Genomic DNA, 26,356 nt, shown 5'->3' with positions numbered 1-26,356 from the left:
AACATGCCATGCTTACAGGCATATAGTACATTCTATGTCCTTGTACTTTAACCAAGATTATCTGTGCTGGATGTGCTCACAGGCATGTCCCAGCTCTCCACTGCTTTTACCTGTTTAGAAAAGTTTTAAGTTGTTAGCCAATTGGGATTTATTTTAGATTGTGAAGTCTGGTTCCAGCCAACAGAGATCAGACACAGCAGTAAGGACAACCCTAAATGCATAAGGAATAAATTTGTCTGCTTTCCTTTGTTTATTGTACCACAGTGACTAGCAAGGGTACCCTTCCTGCAGTCCAGGAAGTAAAAATTATGTTGCTGAAAGATCCTTTGTCTCAGTGTTAATTTTTCTTTGTGGCACCAAGCATCTGTTTCCAACATGTGTCACCCAAATGTCTCTTCATAACTTAACCCCACTGAATAATGGTATTTCCTGTGTAACTCAACCAATATTGCTCTGTTTAGAAAACTGTCACCTAGACAGGGTGTGGTGGCTCACGCCTGTAATCCCAGCACTTTGGGAGGCCAAGGTGGGCAGATCACCTGAGGTTAAGAGTTCCAGACTGGCCAATACAGTGAAACCCCGTCTCTACTAAAAATATAAAAAATTAGCCAGGCATAGTGGCAGGCGTCTATAGTCCCAGCTATTCAGGAGGCTGAGGCAGAAGAATCACTTGAACCTTGAAAGCGGTTTCACTGAGCCAAGATCGCACCACTGCACTCCAGTCTGGCAGCAAGAGCAATATTCCATATTAAAAAAACAAAAACAAAAACAAAAACTGTTACCTAGTCTTCAGTGAGGTAGATATACTCTTTCTTCTTATTGGCCATCTTCTTCTAGAAAAGTCATTTGGTCTCTCTTAGAGCACTAACTTGAAATTAATTATATGTCTACAAATTCTTTTATTTAAGAATACACAAATACTTAACAATTATGTCAGAAACTATAAGTATCCCTAATAGGAAAGTCTGAAATCTTCCAAAATCCAAAACTTTGAACACCAACATGATGCTCAAAGAAAATGCCTATTGGAGCAACTCAGATTTTACTTTTTTTTTTTTTTTTTTTTTTTGATTAGGGATACCCAATCAGCAAGTATAAGGCAGATATTCTAAAATCAAAAAATCTGAAATCCAAATACTTCTGGCCCCAAGCATTTTGGATAAGAGATAATCAACCCATATAACCAATCGTAGGTCTTGGGTTTTACAATTCCTTCTTCCAACATGATAAAAATTGTCAAACCTGCTTTACAACACAAACTTAGAGACACAACATTCTGGGGAACACTGTTATGGTTATCTGGCTACAAAAATAATTTTTTATGTAAACCAAACTCAACAAGTAACTGCCGATCCTTCATGCACACCAAACACAGTCATGAAATGCCTTGATCAAACTCTACCATCAAAGTTCGGGGGGGGAAATGCCAACAAAGAAAATAACATTCATTTAAGGGTCACCGTTCAAATTCTTTTCTTTTTGGAGACAGAGCCGCATTCTGTCACCCAGGCTGGAGTGCAGTGGTGCAATCAGTGGTGCAATCATGGCCCACTACAGCCTTGACCTCCCCAGGCTCAGGTCATCCTCCCACTCAGCTTTCGACTAGCTGTGACTGCAGGCATGCACCACCATGTCCAGATAATTTTTCTTTATTTTTGTAGAGAGGGGCTTTCATTGTGTTGCCCAGGCTGGTCTTGAACTCCTGGGCTGAGGTGATCCTCCTGCCTCAGTCTCCCAAACTGCTGAGATCACAAGCATGATCCACCATACCCTACTGTCTCCTCAAATCAGAATCTCAGATGAATAAAATAAAATAAAATAAAATAAAAAGTCAGGCATATTTACATTGTCTTGGGGTGGATAGAGTTTCCAGAAATGTGGTACACTAAGACTAATCAACACACCCATCTTTTTTCATGCAATCATTTTGACCAAAAATGTCACTCCTTACTTGCAAAAATCATTCCACTTACCTCTTGGAACACCTCACCTGTACCATGTGTGGTTGAATATATGTCTCCGAACCCTCCTATGTCAGGAGCTCCTTGACAAGCTTAGTCTACCTCTAATTCCTCTTTTCCATGCATTCTTCTTCACTGTCACCAGCCTAGTGCAAAGTTAGTCATACCTGTACTTTATTCACTTTAAAAATATCCAGGACCTATTAGATGTAATAATGCTTGTTGAATGAACAAAGCTACAATGAGAGGGACAAGTCATGGGTATGTCAAGAAGGACAATCCTGCTGAGAAACCTAACATTTTAATTGTTCAATCCATGCTTGGCAGATACAGATGGCCACAGCACCCTGGTAGAGTTCCACAAATTTTACAACTGTTCTTCATTCTTTAGAAATCACCACAACTAGGCCGGGCGTGGTGGCTCAAGCCTGTAATCCCAGCACTTTGGGAGGCCGAGGCGGGTGGATCACGAGGTCTAGAGATCGAGACCATCCTGGTCAACATGGTGAAACCCCGTCTCTACTAAAAATACAAAAAATTAGCTGGGCATGGTGGCACGTGCCTGTAATCCCAGCTACTCAGGAGGCTGAGGCAGGAGAATTGCTTGAACCCAGGAGGCGGAGGTTGCGGTGAGCTGAGATCGTGCCATTGCACTCCAGGCTGGGTAACAAGAGCGAAACTCCGTCTCAAAAAAAAAAAAAAAAAAAAAAAAGAAATCACCACAACTACTTTAAACTTTCCATTCAAGACACCAGAATATATATCATTGCCTTAGTAACAACCTGAGATTGAAGGGTTATGTGGTAATGATTTTTCAGTGCTAAATATTTAAAGATAAATGAGTAAGATAAACTACTGCCCTCCTACACATAAACACACACACACATACACACAGGAAGAAAGGGCTGATTTTTTTTTATTAAAGCAGAATTTTTCAGTAACCTTCTAAACAAATCTATTATATATTTTATTACTGAAACATATCCTAGATTCACAAGGGCAACCAAAAAAAAATTACCCTTGGCATTTCCTAAAAGATGTGATTCAGAAGTTATTTTTGGCTTTTTTCTGTAGACATATGTTGCCCAGTGGGATGTGACACTCTTCAGAGGTCTGAATCAGAAAAAAAAATGTAGAGATGATAAGGTCAGAGCTGTTATGTATTAGCCTCGTATGGTAAAACACATTCGCAAAATCAGGGCAAAATACTCTGGCTCCATCACCTATAATTTAGTTTCTGAACATACACCTTTTACTCGGCTGCACCACCAACTCTGGGTGAGTGCATAGCCAGGAACATCTCAAGCCTGAAATCATTTAGCTCTCAGGGAAAACAGAGGCACACACACACAAACACTGCACACATTCAAACAACTCTGGCTTATGCTAAAAGCAGAACTGAATTACCTTCAGAAAGCACTTGTTAGTGGTCAGCATTGCTCAGAATGAAACAAACAAACCAGGTTCCAAATACAACCATGGACTGAATGCTAACTCTTGTGCTAAAGGTTATCATTATTATCAATGAAAAGGATCAAATTACATTTCATTTCCAATTCCAAAATTTAAGGCTGTTTTCTACAAAACCAAACTTTGAAATACCAATTTAAAATATTTTGATAGTCACCCCTAAAATCAAATGGCAGATAATTCTACTACATCTTGGTACATGGAGATAAATTGGGACTGATTTGGGGAACTTCTAGATTGCTATTTTAATGCACAAGTAAGCAGTTAAGTTTTGAAATGAAAAAAGCAGTTTCTAATGCATCCCTCTCTATGGCTATATACCTCACTGCTGGCCTGATATGGTCTGGCTGTGTCCTCACCCAAATTTCATTCCGAACTGTAGCTCCCACAATCCCCAAGTGTCGTGGGATGAACCTGGTGGGAGGTAACTGAATTATGGGGGCAGGTCTTCCATGCTGTTCTTGTGATAGTGAATAAGTCTCATGAGATCTTACAGTTTTAAAAACGGAAGTTTCCCTGCACAAGGTCTCTTTGCCTGCTGCCATCCATATAAGATGTGACTCGCTCCTCCTTGCCTTCTGCCATGATTGTGAGGCTTCCCAAGCCACATGGAAGTGTAAGTCAATTAAACCCTTTTCCTGTATAAATTACCCAGTCTTGGGTATGTCTTTATTGGCCACATGGAAATGGACTAATACTCGACCCTTTTTTTAAAAAGTGAAAAATTAGCTGGGTGCTGCGGCTCACACCTGTAATCCTAACACTTTGGGAGGCCAAGGCAGGTGGATCACCTGAGGTCAGGAATTCAAGACCAGCTTGGCCTTTTCAAGGAATTCAAGACCAGGTGAAACCCTGTCTCTACAAAAATACAAAAAATTAGCTGAGTGTGGTGGTGGGTGCCTATAATCCCAGCTACTCAAGAGGCTGAGGCAGGAGAATCACTTGAACCCAGGAGGAGGAGGCTGCAACGAGCCAAAATCGCACCACTGCACTCCAGCCTGATGACAGAGTGAGATCCCCATCTCAAAACAAAAAGTGAAAATTTTGCTTTTTTTTTGAGGGGGAGGGGGACATGGTTTTGCTGTCACTGAGGCTGTAGTGCAGTGGCACCATCATGGCTCACTGCAGGAAACTCCCGGGCTCAAGTAATATTATGGCTCAGCCTCCCAAGTAGTTGGGTCTACAGTATGTGCCACCAAGCTCAGCATTTTTTCATTTTTGTAGAGACAGGGTCTTGCTGTGTTGCCCAGGCTAGTCTCAAATTCCTGGCCTTAAGCAATATATTTGTTTCAAATAGCTGATTACTGTTCCTTAGTTACTATTTCACCTCAAGATCACTTAGTAAGCAATAAACAGCCTCTGTATGAAATAAACAAACAAAAAAACCACCCATTTTATAACAAAATTAGAAGCCTTGTATATTATAATCCTCTGGTAGAATATGTCCCTTAAAAATTAAAGGAAACTAATTAGAAAAAAACTGCTGTCACTAACACAATAAATTTCTGAGAAAATAAAAGAGAAAGAAAAAAAAAAAGAGGAAGAAAATCACTCTACATGTGTGTGTATACGTATATAAATATATACATGTATATACACACACACAACACACACAAAAAGAATATTTCTTTTTTTTTTTTGAGACAGAGTTTCGCTCTTGTTACCCAGGCTGGAGTGCAATGGCGCGATCTCGGCTCACTGCAACCTCCGCCTCCTGGGTTCAGGCAATTCTCCTGCCTCAGCCTCCTAAGTAGCTGGGATTACAGGCACGTGCCACCACGCCCAGCTAGTTTTTTGTATTTTTAGTAGAGACGGGGTTTCACCATGTTGACCAGGATGGTCTCGATCTCTCGATCTCGTGATCCACCCGCCTAGGCCTCCCAAAGTGCTGGGATTACAGGCTTGAGCCACCGCGCCCGGCAAAAAAAAGAATATTTCTTAAGAGCTGGGAGCAGTGGCTCACGCCTGTAATCCCAGCACTTTGGGAGGCTGAGGTGGGCAGATCACTTGAGGCCAGGAGTTCAAGACTAGCCTGGCCAACATGGTGCAACCTCACCTCTACTAAAAAAAATACCCAAAAAAATAGCCAAGCATGGCAGCATGCACCTGTAATCCCAGCTATTCAAGAGACTGAGACAGGAGAACTGCTTGAACCTGGGAGGTGGAGGTTGCAGTGAACCGAGATTGCACCACTGCTCTCCAGCCTGGGTGAGAGGGAGACTCCATCTCAAAAACAAAACAAAACAAAACCAAAAACAAAACCCAACTAAACAAAGAATATTTCTTACCCAACTGGAAAGCACTGTAAAGGGAAGGTAGTACCGAATGTCTTCTCAGCAAGGGCAAAGCTGACCAAACTACAGAGCACTCACCCTCCCTCTGCTCCCCACATCCCCACTTGGGGTTCCCTTGGCTTGGATCCACTCTACCCATTTCCACCCACCGTTTGCAGGATGCCTCTCAACAGCCATATGGACCAAGATCATGAGTCATCTGTCATCAGAATGCCTTTCTTGACCTTTCCACATTCAATCACCTTTAGCACATTCAACAGGCACGTCCCCCGCAAAGCATGTGCCTGTGTAACATAAGGAGTCTAAAGCTGAACATAGGAACCAGGCATCCCTCGCACTCCACACCTTGCCAAATGGATTTACTCCAGAGCTTTAAAGAAAAATCGCAACTGAAAAAGTGACCATATGGGTTTTCAAGGAGAAAAATACTAACCAAATCATTTGGGAGGCTGACGCACTTTACTAAAACAGGCCTATGATGTGGAAGAACTTCAGTTACTCAGTCCTGAGGGGAAGACAAAGTCATGGCAAAAGCGAGCACTGAAGAGATACAGAAAACATTCCATAATTGAAACTGACTTTTATTCTGCCTCGATAAATACTTTTAGAGCTATTATTATTATTTTTTTTTTTTTGAGACGGGGTTTCACTCTTGTTACCCAGGCTGGCGTGCAATGGCGCGATCTCAGCTCACCGCAACCTCCGCCTCCTGGGTTCAGGCAATTCTCCTGCCTCAGCCTCCTGAGTAGCTGGAATTACAGGCACGCACCACCATGCCCAGCTAATTTTTTTGTATTTTTAGTAGAGACAGGGTTTCACCATGTTGACCAGGATGGTCTCGATCTCTCGACCTCGTGATCTACCCGCCTCGGCCTCCCAAAGTGCTGGGATTACAGGCTTGAGCCACCGCGCCCGGCCTAGAGTTATTTTTGAGGTGAACACTTTAAATAGTCACCCCCCCATCCCAAAAATTCAGGACCTGTACATTAGTCACAACAAATAATGACAAACACTCATATAGCAGTTACATAAAGCAAGCACTCTTCTAAGCACTTTATATGTATTTGCTCACTTCGTCCCTCTTTGCTAATCTGTGTTTCATGAGCAATCAGAGGCCCAAGGTCACACTGTCTGCCAGAAAGTGGCAGAGCAGGGATTCAAGTCACGCAGTCTGGCAGCAGCAGGGTCCATTCTCTCAATTATTACACTAACCCTCTTTGTAGAGGAGTTTAACACAGATGATCCTTTTTAAACACAGGACTTTTAAGTTCACTAAACCTACACTCATTCATTTTGCAAGGTGAGAGGACTTACAATTTAAAATTTTAAACTAGAGATACTGTTAAGTGGTGGCAAAGTCAAAGTTTATGAGTCGTGATAAATACCCACACAAAAAGCATTGGGGGGTGCTATGGTTTGAATGTTTCCTCCAAAACTCATGTTGAAATTTAATTGCCAATTTAAGGTCATTGGGAGGTGGGGCCTTTAAGAAATTATCAGGTCATGAGGGCTCTGCCCTCATGAATGGATTAATGGGGTTGTTTATCTCAGAAGTGGGCTCCTGAAAAAACCTAAGTTTAACCCCTTATTCCCTCTCTTGTGTGAGCCTTCTCATCATGTACTGCCTTCCACCAGGTTACAACACACAGCAAAAAGACTCTCAACAGATAGGAGTACCACGGTCTTACTCTTCCCTGCCTCCAGAACTGGGAGGAATAAACTTCTTTTCTTTGTAAATGACCCAACCCGAAGTATTGTTATAGCAACTCAAAACAGACTAAGACAAAAAATGGATACCAAGGAATGGGGCTGTTTCCATAACAAACACCTAAAAATGTGGCCATAGCTTTGGAACCAGGTAATGGGTAGAGGCTGGAAGAATTTGGAGTAGGCAGCTAGAAACACCCTAAATTGCCATGAATGATGCATCAAGGGCAATTACGGTGAGAACTCAAAAGAAGAGGGGAACTGTAGGGAAGGTCTGAATCTTCTTAAAATTACTCAAGGGGGCCAGACATGGTGGCTCACGTCTGCAATCCCAGCACTTTGGGAGGCCGGGGCGGGCGGACCACCTGAGATCAGAGTTCAAGACCAGTCTGGCCAGGATGGTGAAACACTGTCTCTACTAAAAATATAAAAATTAGCTGGGCATAGTGCCATATGCCTACAATCCCAGCTACTTGGGAGGCTGAGGCAGGAGAATCACTTGAAACTGGAAGGTGGAGGTTGCAGTGAGCCGAGATCATGCCACACCATTTCAGCCTGGGCGACAGTGAGACTTTGTCTCAAAAAAGAAACTACTCAAGTGGTCATGACCAGAATGTCAGCAGCAATTGGATACTACAGGCCATTCTGATGAGGTCTCAGACAGAAATGTAAAAGAAGGTATTAGAAAATGGAGTAAAGGTTATTCTTGTTAGACAGCTGCAAAGACCTTGGCAAATTATGTCCATGTCCTAGAGCTTTATGGAGTGCAAAACTTAAGAGCAATGAACTAGGATATGCAGTGGAAGAAATCTCTAAGCAGTAAAGCACTCAAGCTGCTGTGTGGTTACTTTCAATTGCATAAAATGAGATGTGAGAGCAGAGAGATGATCAAATGCAGTTGACCACTGGACACATGGGTTTGAACTCTGAGGACATACTTTATACCAAAATTTGTTCTTTTCTTTTGAAACAGGGTCTCACTCTGTCATCTGTCATCCAGGCTGGAGTGCAGTGGTGTGTTCATGCCTCACTGCTGCCTCAACCTCTCAGGCTAAAGTGATCCTCCCACCTCAGTCCCAACTAGCTGGGACCACAGGCACATGCCACCACACCTGGCTAATTTTTGTAGAGATGAGATTTTGCAACGTTGCCCAGGCTGGTCTCTTGGGCTCAAGTGATCTGCCCACCTCTGCCTCTCAAAGTGCTGGGATTACAGGTATGAGCCACTACACCCAGCCAAGAATTTTTTAAATAAATACAGTTGGCCCTCCATATCACTGGGTTCCATATTCACAACCAAATGCAACACAGTATTTGCAGGATGCAAAACCTTGCACATGGAGGACTGACTTTTCATATCCATAGGTTTCACAGGGCTGGAGTATGCATGGATTGTGGTATGAGAGAGTGGTCCTGGAACCAATCCCTTCCCACACCGCTTACCCTCAGCAGATACTGAGGGATAACTATATAGTTAAAAGAGAAGCAAAACAGAAGAATTTGGAAAATTCTTGCATGGCCATGTAAAGAGTGGAAAAGTATGTTCAAGAAGGACTATTAAGTGTGTGGTCAAACAACCTATTGCTCAAGCATGGGTAGAAGGAAGTCAGATGCTATCAATCAAGACTATGGAAGAAAGACCTCAAAGGCATTTCAGAGATCACTAGACTGTACCTCCCATCACAGACCCAGAGCTCTAGGATGGTAGACTGGTTTCAGGAGATGGATAGCATTCCTTGGCCTCCCCAGCCATGACTCAAACAGCTGTAGGCATGGCTCCAGAATGCAAGTCCTGCAGGCCATGGCTTCTTCCACTTAGATATCAAAGAATGCCAGGGACTGCTTGGATGCCCAGACAGAGACCTATTGCAGCATAGAGCCACTGCAGACAGCCCCCACTAGGACAATGCCCAGTAGAACTGTGGGGTCAAGGCTGCCAGAGAGTCCCCACGAGGGCAATGCTTAGTGGAGCCATGAGAGTGGGCCACTGTCAACACCCCAGAACTGTAAATCCACCCGTATACAACTCCAACCCATGAGAGCTGCTGAGTGGACTGAGCCAGCAAAGTCACAGGGGGTGGGGCTTCTGAGGCCCTGGGAGCCCAACTCCCATCCCAGTGTGCTCAGGAGGCAGAATGTGGGGTCGATGGAGATATTCTCCATCTTTATGACTTAATGTCTCCCCTGTTGCATTTTAGACTTATCAGGGACCACTTACTCCTTTCTTCTTGCCTATTTCTTCTTTTGGAACAGTAACGTCCATCAAACACCTTCCTACCATAGCATTTCGGAAGTAGATGACTTGCATTGAATTTCACAGGCTCACAGCTGAAGGGAATTTGTCCCAGAATGAATTGTACCTTATAAATCTCACCCATGTCTGATTCAGATTGGACTTCTGAGTTATGGCTAGACCAAGTTAAGACCCTGGGGGCTATTGGGATAGAATGAATGTATTCTGTGTATGAGAAGGACATGAGTTGTTTTTTTGTGGGGAGGTGGGTAGGGGCAGAATGCTAAGGTTTGAATGTCCCCTCCACAACTTACGTTGAAATTTAATTGGCATTGTCATGTTATGGAACATGGAGCCTTTAAGAGGTCATTAGGTCATAAGGGCTCTGCCCTCATGAATGAATCAATGCTCTTATGAGAGAAGTGGGCTCTAGATAAAACAATGGGCTCCTGATAAAAGGCTAAGTTCAGCTCCCATTCCCTCTCAGAGGCATGTACTTCTTCCCCATGTGATGCCTTCTGCCAGGGATGGTGCAGCAAGAAGGCCCTCATCAGATGCTGACACCATGCTCTTGGACTTTCCAGCCTCTAGAACTGGTGAGAAATAAATTTCTTTTCTTTATAAATGGCCCAGTTCAAAATATTCTGTTGTAGCAGCAGAATGATCTCTGGTTTGTAGTCACAACTCTCCACCATGCCCCAGCACCTAATTTCTCCTGTGCTGCTAATGGAATAGTCTTTCTGAGAGACAAATGTGATATTACACCCCTACTTAACAACTCTTCAGTGCTTCAAAAAGCCAACAAATTCCAGTTCCACCATCTTTATGCAAAATCAAAGGCTATCTACCCCAGGATTTCCTCTGCAACCTCTGCCTGCAGGCTCAGAAAAATACTAAGATAACTCATTCCCCTTTCACTCTGTTTACACTATCCCTCTGCTGGGGAAAAAAAAAAAAAAAAAAAAATCTACCTTCCCTATCCCCATTCACCTGCGTGAGGACCATTTATCTATACATCACTTTCCATACAGTTCTTCCAACCCCTCCTCCTACTAACAGAATAGGTAATTTTCCCCTTTGTGTCCTCAGAGTACCACATATATAGATTCTTTTATAGCGTCAGCAACACTGTCTTCCTATTTACCAATAATGCTGAAATAAACCTTGCATCTTTAGGCAGAAATCCAGAATGGAACTGCTGGATCAGAAAGCGTATATAATGCTAACTGCTCTCCAAAGGTTGCTCATTTTATACTTTCAACAGTATTTGTTTCCTACACATTCAATAAAGAATTTTCCGATGTTCTTTCTCTGTTAATCTGATAAGCGAAAAACAGTAACTCATAGTTTTATTTTGTGTGTCCTGTGGTGAATGAAAGAACATCTGATGGAAGAGGAGTTATACTCAGGATGACTTATGGAAACAAAAGGGCTGAAGCAATAACAGAAATTTGGTGAAGATTTGCTTCAAATCAGTGGTTCTCACGATGGTGATCCGGAGACAGAAGAAATAAGAAGCCTCACCACAATGGGTTCCTATCATGTTGCCAAATTGCAATATTACATAAATGACAGAAAGTTTAGAAAATAAGGCATTTTCCAATCAGTGAGAAGTTAAGAGGGTGTGCAAGACCTTAACCGACAATTCCCAGAAATCCAGTTTACTCACAGCTTCAACTCACCATCGAGGAGCCAGTGCTGGCCACGCCTGTTCTCCAATTCGGACATCATTAGGCGTGTGATCACATGGTCTGGAACCAAAAGACTTTTCTCTATGTACTGCTTTGCCATCTCACCAACTTCTAGTAAAAAGACAAGAAAAAAAGAGGTATTCAAGAAAACTTCCCAAACAAAAAGCTCACCAACTCTTTTCGGACAGTTTTGCCTTCTCTCCGTCCTTCTTGATATGGGAGGAAATTTTTAGGTAGTTGTAGGTATGTTTTTCATTTTTAAAATATTCACCTCAATAAGTGGGACTGTTGCTTATTTAACACGTTTATCTCCCCAAAAATTATAAAAGCAGCTCCCCCCTGCAACACGCACCAAAAAAAGGAAGAAAGCAAGAGTGGCCAGGTATGGTGGCTCATGCCTGTAATTCCAGTACTTTGGGAGGATGAGGTGGGAGGATCACTTGAGCCCAGGAGTTTGAGCTTGCAGTGAGCTCAAGCTTACTGACTGGGCTACTGCCTCCCAGCCTGGGCAACAGAAGGAGACCCTGTCTCTAAAAAAGAAAAATACATAAACTGGGCAAGAAAAAAATAAGAGTAGAAAATAAAGTTAAGAAGGATGATACATAAAAGACTGATAAAGAGAAACCCTGGATACTTCCTAGAGGTAAGCCACAAGTTGGGCACTGTGCCTCTCAACAGTTTATGGTAACAAGAAACGTGATCAACCACACAATGTACAGAAGACTAAAGGAAGATGAGAAGCACAACCATTCCTTAGAGAGACCAAAGGAAACAAGTTCCAGTGGTCTAAAAAGAATGCCACAGAATACAACAACAGCTTTATGTCTTTTCATGAACTTCAATATAAGAAGATGGCACCTTGCTGACACAGCTGTAAAAGCAACTCAGAGTTATTAGTGGAATGCCAAGTTCATAAAAAGATGTGAAGTTTTAACAAAACCACACAAATACTTTCAGGGGAAAACTGCTTCTATCTTCATTTAAAATATTAATTTCCTATATGTAGAAATTGTGAGTTGCATTTAGTAAAACAAACTATCAGTTTAAATCTGTACATTTCCAATAACTAAATGTTTTTATTTTTATTTTTTAACCACAAGTGAAATCCTCTGCTCTTGGGGTAACTGATAATGAACCCTTAAGAATCACATTCTAAACAGACCAATTCAGTTCTTTTAAAACACAAAGATCCAGGTATGATGGCTCATGCCTGTAATCCCAACACTTTGGGAGCTTGAGGATCACCTGGGATTATGAGTTTGAGATCAGCATGGCCAACATGCAAGACCCTGCCTCTACTAAAAATACAAAAATTAGCCAGGTGTGGTGGTGGGCGCCTGTAATCCCAGCTACTCAGGAGGCTGAGACAGGAGAATTGCATGAACCCAGGAGGTGGAGGTTGCAGTGAGCCAAGACCGCACCACTGCGCTGGGTGACAGAGCAAGACTCAGTCTCAAAAAAAAAAAAAAAAAATTAGCTGGGCATGGTGGTGGGCTCCTGTAATGTCAACTGCTCAGGAGGTCGAGGCAGGAGAATCACTTAAACCCAGGAGGCAGAAGTTGCAATGAGCCAAGATCATACCACTGCACTCCAGCCCAGGTGACAGCGAGACTCCATCTCAAAAAAATAAGTAAAAATAAAAACACAAAGCAGAATTATATCACTAGAAAAAGGCTCAAGAATCATTTGACACCACTTACTTTTTTTTTCTTTTGGCTACAGCAGGCATCCCCAAACTTTTTACACATGGGGGGTCAGTTCACTGTCCCTCAGACTGCTGGAGGGCCGCCACATACTGTGCTCCTCTCACTGACCACCAATGAAAGAGGTGCCCCTTCCTGAAGTGCAGCGGGGGGTCGGATAAATGGCCTCAGGAGGCCGCATGCGGCCCACGGGCCGTAGTTTGGGGACGCCTGGGCTACAGAGTCTCACTCAGTCGCCCAGGTTGGAGTGCAGTGGCACAATCTCGGCTCACCACAACCTCTGCCTCGTGGGTTCCAGTGATTCGCCTGCCTCAGCCTCCCGAGTAGCTGGGATTACAGGTGTGTGTCACCACGCTCAGCTAATTTTTGTATTTTTAGAAGAGACAGGGTTTCATCATGTTGGCCAGGCAGGTCGCCAATTCCGGACTGACCTCAAGTGATCCGCCCACCTTTGCCTCCCAGAGTGCTGGGATTACAGGCGTGAGCCACCGGGCCTCCCCACTTTCACCTTTAATTTAGGTAGAGCCCTTGCTTCCCAAGACTCAGTCTGTACGCCACAACCCCAACTAAAGCACTGAAGATATGCGCTGTGAAGAGCTTCGTATCTCTTGGGTACCACCACTAGACAAGAAGCTCAAAATGCAGGCCCAGCAGACACAGATTCACGAACACGCTGCAAGAAGTGAAACAAGAAAGACAGCCCCATTGGTGAATGTAACTGAACATGAATGTGAATGAGCTGCATTCATTCGACAAGTATGATATTTAGTGACTGCATACCCCATAACAGGTCATATTCTAGAGATGTCACAGTGAATAAAAGTTCCAGCTTACAGATATTTAAGCAGTACTACTTTAAGAGCAACAATAACCATTAGTTGAGTGCATACTATATCCCAGGTACTGGGCTTTAAGTGCTTTATGTCATTTCATTTCATTTAATCTTCTTAAGATTCTCACCTTCAGATAGAAGGTAATGCCAGGATTTTTTATGATAGCTTTGTTGTACTAATTCACACACTCTAACATTGGCCATTTTTAAAAGTACCACTCAGCAGCTTTCTGTATACTCTTAATGTTGTGCAACCATCACCACTCCCTAATTTCAGAACACTTTCATTACTTCAGAAAGAGGCCCTGCCCCATCAGCAGTCACTCCTCGTTCTCTTCTCCCTCTAACCCCCACCAATTACTAATCATTCTGTCTCTATAGATTTGCCTACGCTGGACACTTCTTATAAACAGAATCATGCAGTTTTCTGTAACTGTTTTCTTTCACTTAGCATAATGTTTTCAAAGTTCATTCATGTTGTACCACATATCAATATTTCATTTCTATTTACAGCGAAATAACATTTCTTTGTATGGTTATGCCACATTTTAGTCATATATATATATATATATATATATATATATATATAAAAGTTAACGGATATTTGGCTTGTCTTCTACTTTTTGGCTGCTATGAATAATGCTGCAGTAAAAGTCTGTATACGTTGTGAGAGTGTATGCTTTCAGTTTTCTTGTGAAGTACCTGTGTGGTATCTATGTTCTACGTCTAAACAATCACTATCAGAAAAGAAGCATGGAGTAGATGACAATGTGCATGCTGTCCTACTCTGCAATAGTCACGCCAGGCCCAGAGCCTCATTCTTAGTCTCATCCACCAAACTTTAAAGTAGATAAACAACAAATATAAATCTTCCAAGGTCAAAGACCAAAATGTGTACTTTGCCTTGTTTTCTAGAACTCTGGATCTAATTATATATTAAGGTATTTGTTCACTCACTTTCTGCCCTCTCTACTAAAAATTATTAGCTCAGTGAAGGAAAATTTAAAATAGTTTGTTCAATGCCACATCCTCAGTGCTTAAAATATTGTCTGGCATAGATTAGATGCCCCATAAAAATATGTTACATGGGCCAGGCTGATGGCTCACACCTGTAATCCCAGCGCTTTGGGAGGCCAAGGTGGGTGGATCACTTGTGGCCAGGAGTTTGAGACCAGCCTAGGCAAAACAGTGAAACCTAAAAATACAAAAAATTAGCCGAGTATGGTGATGCACACTCGCAATCCCACCTACTTGGGAGGCTTAAGGCACAAGAACAGTTTGAACACAAGAGGCAGAGGTTGCAGTGAGCCAAGATCGCACCACTGAACTACAACCTGGGCGACAGAATAAAACTCTGTCTCAATCAAATTTACCTTCAAAAATTTTTAAAGTATGTTGCATGAATGAACACCCTGAAGATAAGAGAATTTTCTTTTACCTGGCAAAAATCAATCTGATTTTCTTGGACAGTTATTACAGAACCATTATCTCAAGATCAAATATGGCCCAACCTCACCAGTAAGAAATTTTTGAAAAGAGATATGACACAAGCAAAGTGTGATCGTAACTAGTTAAGATGGTCATATTAGGCCAGGCGCAGTGGCTCACACCTGTAATCTCAGCACTTCAGGAGGACAAGGCAGGAGGCTCACCTGAGGTCAGGAGGTTGAGACCAGCCTGGCCAACATGGTAAAACCCCGTCTCTATTAAAAACATAAAAATTTACCAGGCGTGGTGGCGCGCACCTAATTCCAGCTACTAAGGCAGGAGAGCTTGAGCCTAAGAGGTGGAGGATGCAGTGAGCCAGGATCATGCCAGCATGGGTGACAGAGCAAGACTTCATCTCAAACAAACAACAACAACAACAAACCCAGTCAAATTCCGTTTCACAGCCCAGTCTTATTCCTGCAGCATTTCAAAACATGAATAGAAGTGAACCAGGTTGGCGAGGGGAAATGAGAAGAAGGAAACACCGACAGCAAATGTTGTGGAGGTGTGGGGCCATGTGGTATACCTGGAGGAACTTCTTCAAGCACTGACACTGGAAGAAAAGCACAGCAGTAAGAGATGGCACTCGATGGGCAGGAGAAGGAGTGTGAACTGAGGAATTTGAAGTCATTTTAGAAATGCTGTTCCTAGAGCCAAGACCGGCTACTGAAATCGTAGGGACTCGTGCAAATTGAAAATGTGCCTCTTGGAAAATGAAGAATTTCGAGATGACAACAGCAGAGCACTAAACGAAACGCAGAGCCTTATATGCCTACAAAGGGTATAGGACCACGGCAATGTGATACTTCGATGTCAGTGGCACAGTGGAAGCAGAGGAGGCTACGATAATAATCCAGCACAAGATGAAGGCCTGAACTAAAGCAGAAGCAGTGGAGGAAGACCTTCATGTGCCCCTTGAGAGAGAACCTTGAGTTAATCCAACACAAGCAGTACAACCTCAAGTTTAAAATAACTCTGTGGAAGACTTCCAGAGGCATCGTAGTCCAATTTACTACTTGAGAGATCTAAGTGCAGCACACTCTTCCAGCTATTCCTGCCAGCCTTGGCTCCTCTCCCAAGCAGGACAAGCAACATGTCCTCTAACCTAATACACAATCACACTTGTCCCACATATCTCAATATCCACCATGAAAACCCAGAAAGATCCCCAGACAAAGCAAAATGACCTCAACATATCTGCATCTGAATGAATGACAACAGCAAACTGCAATAAAACAACCCATCAGACTGAGGCCCATTTCGGAAACCTGGACCTTCATCTGCCCTTGTCAGTTTGCTCGGAAGAGAAAGCGGCATCATTAAATGCTGATGACAGCATGTTTGGACATACTTGCTCTAATTTCTCAAGTAGTATTCCAAAGAAAGGCGCTGGACACACATACATGGTCTCACACAGCTTCTGAATCCTGAGTGTGTTCGCATACACACACCTCACACAAATAATTCAGAAAGCACTAGGTAGGTCTCAAACAAATGTAGTAAATATAGGGTGCCCAAAATAGGCCAATAGCTTTGCCTTTTTCTTAAGTTTCACAACAAAACCAACAGATAAATCCATCACGTGTCTATCAGATTAAACAAAACACCAATAATTAAGGCGACATATAAAAAAACTTCATGAAGGGAAAGATGAAGCATCAGATTACAAACATTGTATGTAACAAAATTATGTGTTCATATAGAGAGAAAGATAGATGGATAGTACCATTCACAATGTTAAGTATATTAGAAGAAAATGTTCCACCCATCTTACAATAATATAAATCTTGTGGCAATTCATCTTAACAACCTATTCCATTCAATCACTACTAAATTCAAATAGATATAATCTTGGTAACCTTGAGAAATATACATTTTCAATTTCTAACTACATCAGATAATATATAAATTTTCAGAATTTAAGACTATCTATTAAACTGTGCATTTTAACATAACACAAAACTGAAGGCTATTAAGTTGGACATCTCTCCAAAATTCATGCTTCCAGGATATGGAAAGATACTTCGTCAGCCTCAGTTCCTACATATTAAAAGTTGTCCACATTTACCTCAATAGACTGAAAATAGATCATTGTATTCAGGGTGGCACATATGCCAAAACACTGTCAACTACTGAAGGAATAGGATGTTGGACTTACATTCTGCATTATCTTAAGGCTAGTTAAAAAGAAAATACCTCAGCCGGGCACGGTGGCTCACGCCTGTAATCCCAGCATTTTGGGAGGCCAAGGCCGGCAGATCAGGAGGTCAGGAGTTTGAGACCAGCCTGGCCAACATAGTGAAATCCTGTCTTTACTAAAAATATAAAAATTAGCCAGGCATGGTGGCAGGCACCTATAGTCCCAGCTACTCAGGAGGCTGAGGCAGGAGAACTGCTTGAACCCAGAAGGAAGAGGTTGCAATGAGCCGAGATTGTGCCACTTCACACCAGCCTGAGCAACAGAGTGAGACCACGTCTCAAAAAAAAAAGAAAGAAAATACCTCCAAGTAGAAAGAAAATACATCTAAGTACAAGAGCCAATAAGTAGATGACATTTCTTTAGAAAAACCTTAAGAACACAAATACACACACAGATATTTATACAGCACAAAATCCATTCTATAGCAACCCTAAATACTCTGGACAGTCAGCATAAACACTGCAGGGAATGAATGACTCTCAAAAAGGAGTAAATATCGGCCAGGCACAGTGGCTCACACCTGTAATCCCAGCACTTTGGGAGGCAGAGATTGGGTGAATTTCCTGAGCTCAGGAGTTCAAGACCAGACTAGCCAACATGGCAAAACCCCCCAAAAAATGCACAAAATTAGCTGGGCATGATGGCGCACGCCTGCAGTCCCAGCTACTCTGGAGGCTGAGGCATGAGAATCACTTGAACCCAGGAGGCAAAGGTTTTAGTGAAACCAGATCATGCCACTTCCCTCCAGCTTGGGCGATAGACCAAGACTCTGCCTCAAAAAAATAAAAAAATAAAAAAGGATCCAAAATGCAAAAGGCTGATTTTGATTCTGGTCTTGAAATGAGAAAAAAAAAAAGTACACTGTTCCCTTTGAGAATATAGGGTATGGTTAGTTTTGTGGTTTGAATACTCTTTAAATCCACTAAATACTCATTCAGCTGATATTTATTAAGCATCTATGTGCCAGGCCCTATATCAATTTAGCATGAGGCCTGTTCCAGAGCTTAAGAGTCTTAAACACCGGGATTGGGTACTGTTAATCCACCAAAAGCTTTCAAAAGCACAAGTTTATGGAATTTTACTCTGTGTCAGGCAGAAAAATTAAACAGCCAGTAGTTATCACAAGGTATAGAGGCTCTTACGCGGCCAATAAAGTTCTACATAAATACATTGTGAAATAGGAATAGGCTATGGGTCACAAACTAAATGAAAGCGCTTAGTCCAGACGTCCCCAAACTACGGCCCGCGGGCTGCATGCGGCCCCCTGAGGCCATTTATCCGGCCCCCCGCCGCACTTCAGGAAGGGGCACCTCTTTCATAGGTGGTCAGTGAGAGGAGCACAGTATGTGGCGGCCCTCCAACGGTCTGAGGGACAGTGAACTGGCCCCCTGTGTAAAAAGTGTGGGGACGCCTGGTTTAGTCAAACATTCAATCTGCCAGCCAATTCACCTTTCCCTACTGAAGAGATTATCCCTAAAATACTAGTCCAGGGTTACAGAAAGCCAACCAGGTTACCTTAGTTTCTGGACACCGGAGACAAAAAAGATTTGTTTTAATAAAAGTGGTGATTAACACCGCAAAATAATGGACTTTAGTTAGGTAAAATCCATCAGCTGGAATGAAAATTCTCTCAGGATCAAATCTCAACTACTAATACTTTAAGCAAAGGCAAATGAGGTTTGTTTTTTTCTTTTATCTCAATGTCTTCTCTCTTTGTCACATGCTTTTCTTCAATAAGTAACCCAGGCAGGGCCGACAATGACAAGTGTGTTTTGTGACACAGGAAAACAAAAGTACATACCAGAAGTCAGCTGTCCAGTGACCTATGAGAACTACTCCTGTATCACCCCGGATCATCAACTCTATTCCAAAGCCACTCCAATTACTCAGAACCACGGCTGAAAATTCTCTGAGCACACCACTTCTCCAACCAAAATTTTCTGCAAATTCTATGCACCAGGCACCACACAAGGCACTAAAGACACAAACATGGTACCCTTGAACTGGGTGTGGTCGCTCACACCTGTAATCCCAACACTTTGAGAGGCCAAGACAAGAGTATCCCTTGAGGCCAGGAGTTTGAGACCAACCTGGGCAACATATTAACAGCAAGACCCTATCTCTATAAAAAATTTAAAATTAGCTAGGCATGGTGGCACATACCTGTAGGCCCAGGGACTCCAGAGACTGAAGTGGGAGGATCACTTGAGCCCAGGAGTTCCAGGGTGCAGTGGGTTACGACTGCGCCACTGCACTCCAGCCTGGACGAAAGAGAAAAAATTGAAAATACACTGAGGAACTACTCTGTGCCTGACTGGCACATTTCCCTAAATATCAGAGAAACCACAAAGGAGGGGTGCATCAGAAGTTACCTGTGGTCTTCAGATCACTCGACCAGACATCAAACAGAAGACAACTTGCCCTGTTACAACTAATTCAAGTTAAGGGAATGGCTTCCTATCATTTATTGGCACAACCCAAAAATAACAATAATAAAGGCTTAATTCTGGCCGGGCATGGTGGCTCACACTTGTAATCCCAGCACTTTGGGAGGCCGAGGCAGGCAGGTCACCTGAGGTCAGGAGTTTGGGACCAGCCTGGCCAACAATGGCGAATCCCCGTCACTGCTATAAATACAAAAATTAGCCAGGCATGGTGGTGCACACCTGAAGTACCAGCTACTCAGGAGGCTGAGGCGGGAGAATCACTTGAACCTGTGAGGCGGAGGTAGCAGTGAGCAGAGGTAGAGATCGCACCACTGCACTCCACCCTGGGCGACAGAGCAAGACTCTGTCTCAAACAAACAAACAAAAAAGGCTTCATTCTATATGCTTTTGTCTAAGGAGCCTGCTGATTTGTGTAAAAGTTTAACACAGACACAATTATAAAATATAATGTTGAGGGCCCATCCATATACAGAAGGACATGGTTAAAGCAAGAGAATAATTACCAGAATTACCAGACTGCAGGATAGTGCTGGAGGAGAGAGACGAACGGAGCTACGGGGGCTTCAAGGGTACTGGTAACATTCTGTTTCTTAGGCCGGTGGTAGATACACAATTGTTATCCTTTACAACACCCACACACCCACACATCTGTATCCTCTTTTTGTTCTGACCATCTATAAAGTGAAGGCAAACTGGGTACACAAGCCAGAACTGAATGAATGTTCACAAAACAGCAAATTCCCAAGATGCCTGGCTAAGTCACCAGAAAGAGATAATTACTCAATGTTCTTTTCACTGTTCTAACTAGAAAATGCTGAGTGAAAGACCCCTGTAAACAAGCTCAATTCCCTTGTAAGACTGCTCCACCCTGAAGTATCAGACTGTGTGTAAGGAAAAGAACCAGGAGAAACCTTGCTCATCCTGGTATCATCCCTTCGCCAAAACATCACTAATAATGGCAGTGCACACATACGCATTTCAAGAGGGCTGGTCAAAAATGAACTGTATAGTTTTGTGATCCTTCAAACTGTAAGTTCTTTATCCCCCCACTTCTAAGAATATTTTGGCACTGAAGTAGTTATTTGGGGGAAAAATACAGTGAAGAAAAACTTCATTCTATAAGTTATCCCTAACATGACTTTGATGAATCTCTTCCAGTAAGAAAATAAGCTTAAAAAAAAAAAAAACACACACAAACCTTGGTTAAAAAAAATAGACGTCAAAGTCCTTTAGAGGAAGAAATTACAGAAGAAACTCCTAAATTTAGGGTGTTTTAGCACTTAACTGATTCATCTCATATGTCCAGTATCCAACCTTCAATTAGTCTTTGTTCAAAGCTTGACTTTCTTTTCCTTCACACCAAAAATACAGTTTTAAATCACTCCCTGACACTTGCTATGGGTAACTATGAAGAAAACACCTCACCCTTCTGAGTAGCTGGGACCACAGGTGCATGCCACCATGTCTAATTTTTGTATTTTAATTAGACATGGGTTTCACCATGTTGCCCAGGATGGTCTCGAACTCCTAAACTCAAGTGATCCTTCTGTCTCAGTCTTCCAAAGTGATGGGATTACAGACATGAACCACAGAGCCCAGCCCAAATAAAATTCTGAATCCAGTATAACTGGTCAAGTACATACTCTTTAGAGCCAGACTGCCTGAGTTCAAATCCTGGCACTACTACTTAAAGGCTTAAGACTTTGGTCACACATGTTTTTGCCTAAATCAAGTTTGTGCCTCAGTTTCCTCATCAATAAAATGGGAATGATATCACTTAGAGTTGTTTTGAAAGTTGTACGTGATTAATATGATATGCATAAAGGACTTGGAATGATGCCACTTTGCAAATTTCATTCAAGAACATGGAGATACTAAGTATTTGTTTCTATGTGCCAAGGGTTGTTCTAAACCATTTCTTTTTTGTTTTTGTTTTGGAGACAGGGTCTCACTCTGCCATCCAGGCTGAAATGCAGTGGCATGATCACAGCTCACTGCAGTCTTGACCTCCCAGACTCAAGTGATCCTCCCGCCTCAGCCTCCAGAGAAGCTGAGACTACAGGCATATGCCACCACACCTGGCTACTTTTTTTTTCTTCTGTAGAGATGGGGGTCACATTATGTTGCCCAGATTGGTCTCAAACTCTTGGGTTCAAGTGATCCTCCTGCCTGGGCCTCCCAAACTGCTGGGATTATAGGCATGAACAACCACACCTAGCCAACTCTAAACAGTTTATATTCATGAACTCAGCAAATGTTCACAAATATCTATTAAGTCTAAGATATGATTTTCCCTGTTTCTTAGAAGAGGAAACTGAAACACAGAGAAATTAAGTAACTTGCCCAAAGTAACCGAGTTAATAAGTCACATAGCCTAGACTCAACTTCAAGCAGGTTGGCCTCAGTCCATTTTCTTAATCACTACTCACTGCCTCTCAATGTTTGTGAGCATTTCCTTGAACAGAAACACTTTGCGTGTTAGCATATACGTTGCTGAAATATGAAGCTAGCACCTGTATAAAAGGGACAGGTTATTACTAAGGAACCGAGCTCCTGACTGTAAGGAAATATCTGGTCCTGCTCTGTATAACCACTGATTCCTTTAGGCACTGTATCTCTAGCTAAAAACTTACACCAAGTGTTTCTATGTAGCTGCTTCCTACCAAACTATGAGAATCCTATAATTCCATTCCTCTTCACCAGCCAGCTTCCTTTCCTCTCTCCCAGACCTTCTCCCTCCCCCAATCCATCTTAGCCACCACTCCCAGAGAGAACTTCCAAAAACACAAGGCAGCACATATATTGCTACCTCGCTCACAGCACAACGTGTTCCTTGGCTTGCAGGATGGCATGGACGAATACTCCTTAGGATAACATTCCAAGTCTCTCTGAACTGGCTACTATTACTCAACCTCACCTCCCACCCTCATTTCCTTATCATTCATTCCTTTGACCCTTGTCTGTGCCAGGCACAGAGTCAAGTGTGACTACGGTTCCTACCCTCCAGCAATCTACAGTCTCGTGGAGTAAAGACAGGACAGAATACAGAGGTGGACACCCCAATCTAACCTCAGGTCCAAGAGAAGCTTCCCACACTGGAGTTGGGCTTCTGAAGGGCTAGCAAACGTTGCCTGGAAGAAACACCCTTCAGTTTGTCTGTTCCTCTCAGAGGCTTTCCCTGATCATTTTCTCCTGTGTTACCTTGAGAGTTAATTCCCTCTTCTATAATCCACCAGCACATGAGCTAAAGCTAGTCTATTCGGTGTCTGTACTACAGAGGTACTCCCTCTGGGCTGAGGCAGCCCTGTGGGCCCCCAGCTGAGTAAACACATTGTGGCTTTGCACACATTTCAAGATGCTCACTTCTCCAGGGAGTCTCAGCTGTGTGCTGGGGAAACACAGCTTGGTGGGTAGAACCAGGGTTGGACTGCAGGCCCCACACACCCCTCAGCCAGGTTCCTCCCCCACCACAAGTCACAATTTGTACAATTGTATGCAGTGGCCTTATACCTTTACCTGACATTTCACTCATCTTGTTGAACAGGCATTGTTACAAATTCTCCAGAGCAGATTATAACCCCCTTGAAGCCAGAGGTTATCTTAACAGTCATTGAGATGAAGAATTATAATATCTTTAAACTCTTCCACCTTCCCATCCACAGGGCCCTACAAATTATCAGATTATCTCACTACACCCTATAACATATCTTACTTATGTACCGTTTATCCCAATAGCCACAGTCCTGGCTTTAAGGCAATTAAGACTCAGAAAAGCCTTCTCAACAAATCAAACACCATGTGCAGCAATGTTTCTTTAAATGCTATCTTAAAGTCCGATTCTTTGGCAAGCCTTGAATAACTGAGTAAAATTACTGAATTAAGCAAAGCGCTCTCTTACCTGTTTAGACTACCTCAGTGGACATCTGACGCATGTTGCCCTTGGTTCTCACAACTATTGCTTCAGTCTACACAAGTTGGTGCAGAAAGTTCATTACCACACGTTGTGTTTGGGTCTCAAGCCTGAATCTCTTCACAAGAAAGGATCTGTTCCCACAAGTGGATGCTTGCTCTTCCTGAAGCTATCTGACATTCTTAAACACCCACAAAATGCATGAGTTAATTCTGAAAGACTTCTGAGATTAGGATTCCAAAGTATTCTCTGACAGAAGTAGCAGAAAGGTTAGCATTAAGGAAACAATTTACCACTTTTAAGGTATAGGTACACGGAAGTCACCTCAAGGGAGGTTGTACAAGGCTCCACCAAAAAAACCCAGTTGCTTCTCTTTGAGCCAACTCTTCTGGGTGTCTGTGTGACACAGATAAGCTTTACCCTAAAAGTGTTCTAGTAAATCTTAAGCCAGCAGGGATTTGTAAGTTGTTTCTAAAGAAGGTAACAAAGATAGGTTTACAACTTATTTAATATAATTTTGAAAACTTTCAAACCCATTTTTATTCCTTTGGACATTAGACTAATATCCTCGTGGCATCAAGTCACTGATCACTGGTCTCCGAGGGAAAAAGTGATCTCACATTGAATACATCTGTCTTCAACATCTTTCCTTTGCCATTCAGTCTGCAATATTTAGCTCATGATAGTATAGCAGGACAAGCTGCAGATGAAACCACCTGGACACCAGATCTAAAGGAAGTAGCTTTATTTGGCCCGAAGCACCGGCAAACTTGTGTCTCAAGAACCGAGCTCCTGGACAAAGAAAATCCTAGCCTTTTTAAAGCCTTACAGTTCTAGAAAGTACATGTGAGAGGGTCATAATGGATGAAGTAGGTGTGGGGTAGCTGACCAGGTGGAGGTTTGAGCAAAACTGAGCGAGAACAATCGAGGATGTTTCTCCATATTATGCCTTTGATCCATTGACAGGAGTGTGATTAAGGGTAGGGGGTTTAATCTTTAACCTCCAGGCCTGGCTGGTGGCGACAGCCAACCTTGCTGTTGACCTCATGCCTGCTATGTCTCAACTTTTACTTCCTCATCCCTTGAGACAAGAGACGGGAAGGAAGGGTCTCTTCCCTCATAGGGGCAATTATTGTTGGTCTTCAACCAAAGGATGTTGTAGCCAACATTATTCAAATCTGTGATCTGCACAATCGATTGTCACCTAAGTCAAAAGCAGGTTAATAGTAAAAATGAGGCCAAGCATGGTGGCTCACGCCTGTAATCCCAGCACTTAGGGAGGCTGAGGCAGGCAGATCATGAGGGCAGGAGTTGGAGACCAGCCTGGCCAACACGGTAAAACTCCATCTCTACTAAAAACATACTAGATGCTGAAGCAGGAGAATCACTTGAAACAGAAAGGTGGAGGTCTCAGTGAGCCGAGATCGCACCACTGCACTCCAGCCTGGGCAACAAGAGCGAAACTCCCATCTCAAAAAAAAAAAAAAAAAGTAAAATGAAATATTAACCTAGATTTGAGTTCTAAAGTACAAGTGTGCGTCTCTTAATCACTAACTGTGAGATTAAAAATAAAAAAATTGTAATGTGATTTCCTGACATCTGCTTTTTATTTTTTTGAGGTAGAGTTTCACTGTTGTTCCCCAGACTGGAGTGCAATCTCGGCTCACTGCAAACTCTGCCTTCTAGGTTCAAATGATTATCATGCCTCAACCTCCCGAGTAGCTGGAATTACAGGCATCTGCCACTACGCCCGGCTAATTTTCGTATTTTTGGGGTTTCACCATGCTGGCCAGGCTGGTCTCAAACTCCTGACCTCAGGTGATCCACCTGCCTCAGCCTCCCCAAGTGCTGGGATTACAGGCATAAGCCATCTCACCTGGCCTGACATCTGCATTTATCAAGGAACAATACCTTTTTAAAAACACTGTAACACTGGAATGGCTCCATGCTGAGGCAATGGCAACCATGATACCAGAAATCACTACTGCTAGTCTGGGAATCAAGAATCCCAGCTCTTAGTTCTGCTTTCAACTCACTGTCCACAGGACTCTGAACACAGCAATGTATTTCACTTACCGTGGCCTCAAGTTTTCTCACCTGCAAGAGGGGGGCAGATCGTCCGACCTCTGCTATCTCTGTGGTGGCATTTCAGTTCCCTGCATCTGACCTTGGGCCCTTGTGTGAAGGGTAGAGGACTAGCCTCCCCACACTAGCTTCCCTTAAACCACAGAGGTTCTATCTCTGTGATAAGGAGGGGACTTTGCAGACTAAGGAGAGTCTCCAGCATTCATGGGCAGTGAAAGCAACTGATCATTATGCCCAATCTAAATCTGAGGGGTGGAATCAGGACCGGAACTCAGGCGTGAATTATCAGAGTTCTTTCTACCATACCTTCCCTAGAACACTTCCCGAGAATAAGG

At 42.9% G+C, this 26,356-nt stretch overlaps 1 protein-coding gene across 5 annotated transcripts in view; it reads right to left on the bottom strand.

The window, feature by feature from the left end:
• The window catches only part of AK4 (adenylate kinase 4), an 81,155-nt gene that overhangs the window by 26,153 nt on the left and 28,646 nt on the right, over positions 1-26,356 (bottom strand). For 4 of the 5 annotated variants that reach the window (XM_003921469.4, XM_039473619.2, XM_074380961.1 and 1 more), the window contains one exon: positions 11,348-11,467. In XM_003921469.4, the coding sequence (XP_003921518.1) occupies positions 11,348-11,467 (120 nt within the window). Of the gene's footprint in view, positions 1-11,347; positions 11,468-19,742; positions 19,840-26,356 lie in introns of those variants that run through there. The other variant, XM_074380962.1, reaches the window with a different exon arrangement.

Source organism: Saimiri boliviensis, chromosome 11 (assembly GCF_048565385.1).
Source record: "Saimiri boliviensis isolate mSaiBol1 chromosome 11, mSaiBol1.pri, whole genome shotgun sequence".
Classification (NCBI taxonomy): Eukaryota; Metazoa; Chordata; class Mammalia; order Primates; family Cebidae; genus Saimiri; species Saimiri boliviensis.
Note: the sequence above shows the minus strand (reverse complement) of the source record. Positions and strands in the feature narration are given on the sequence as shown.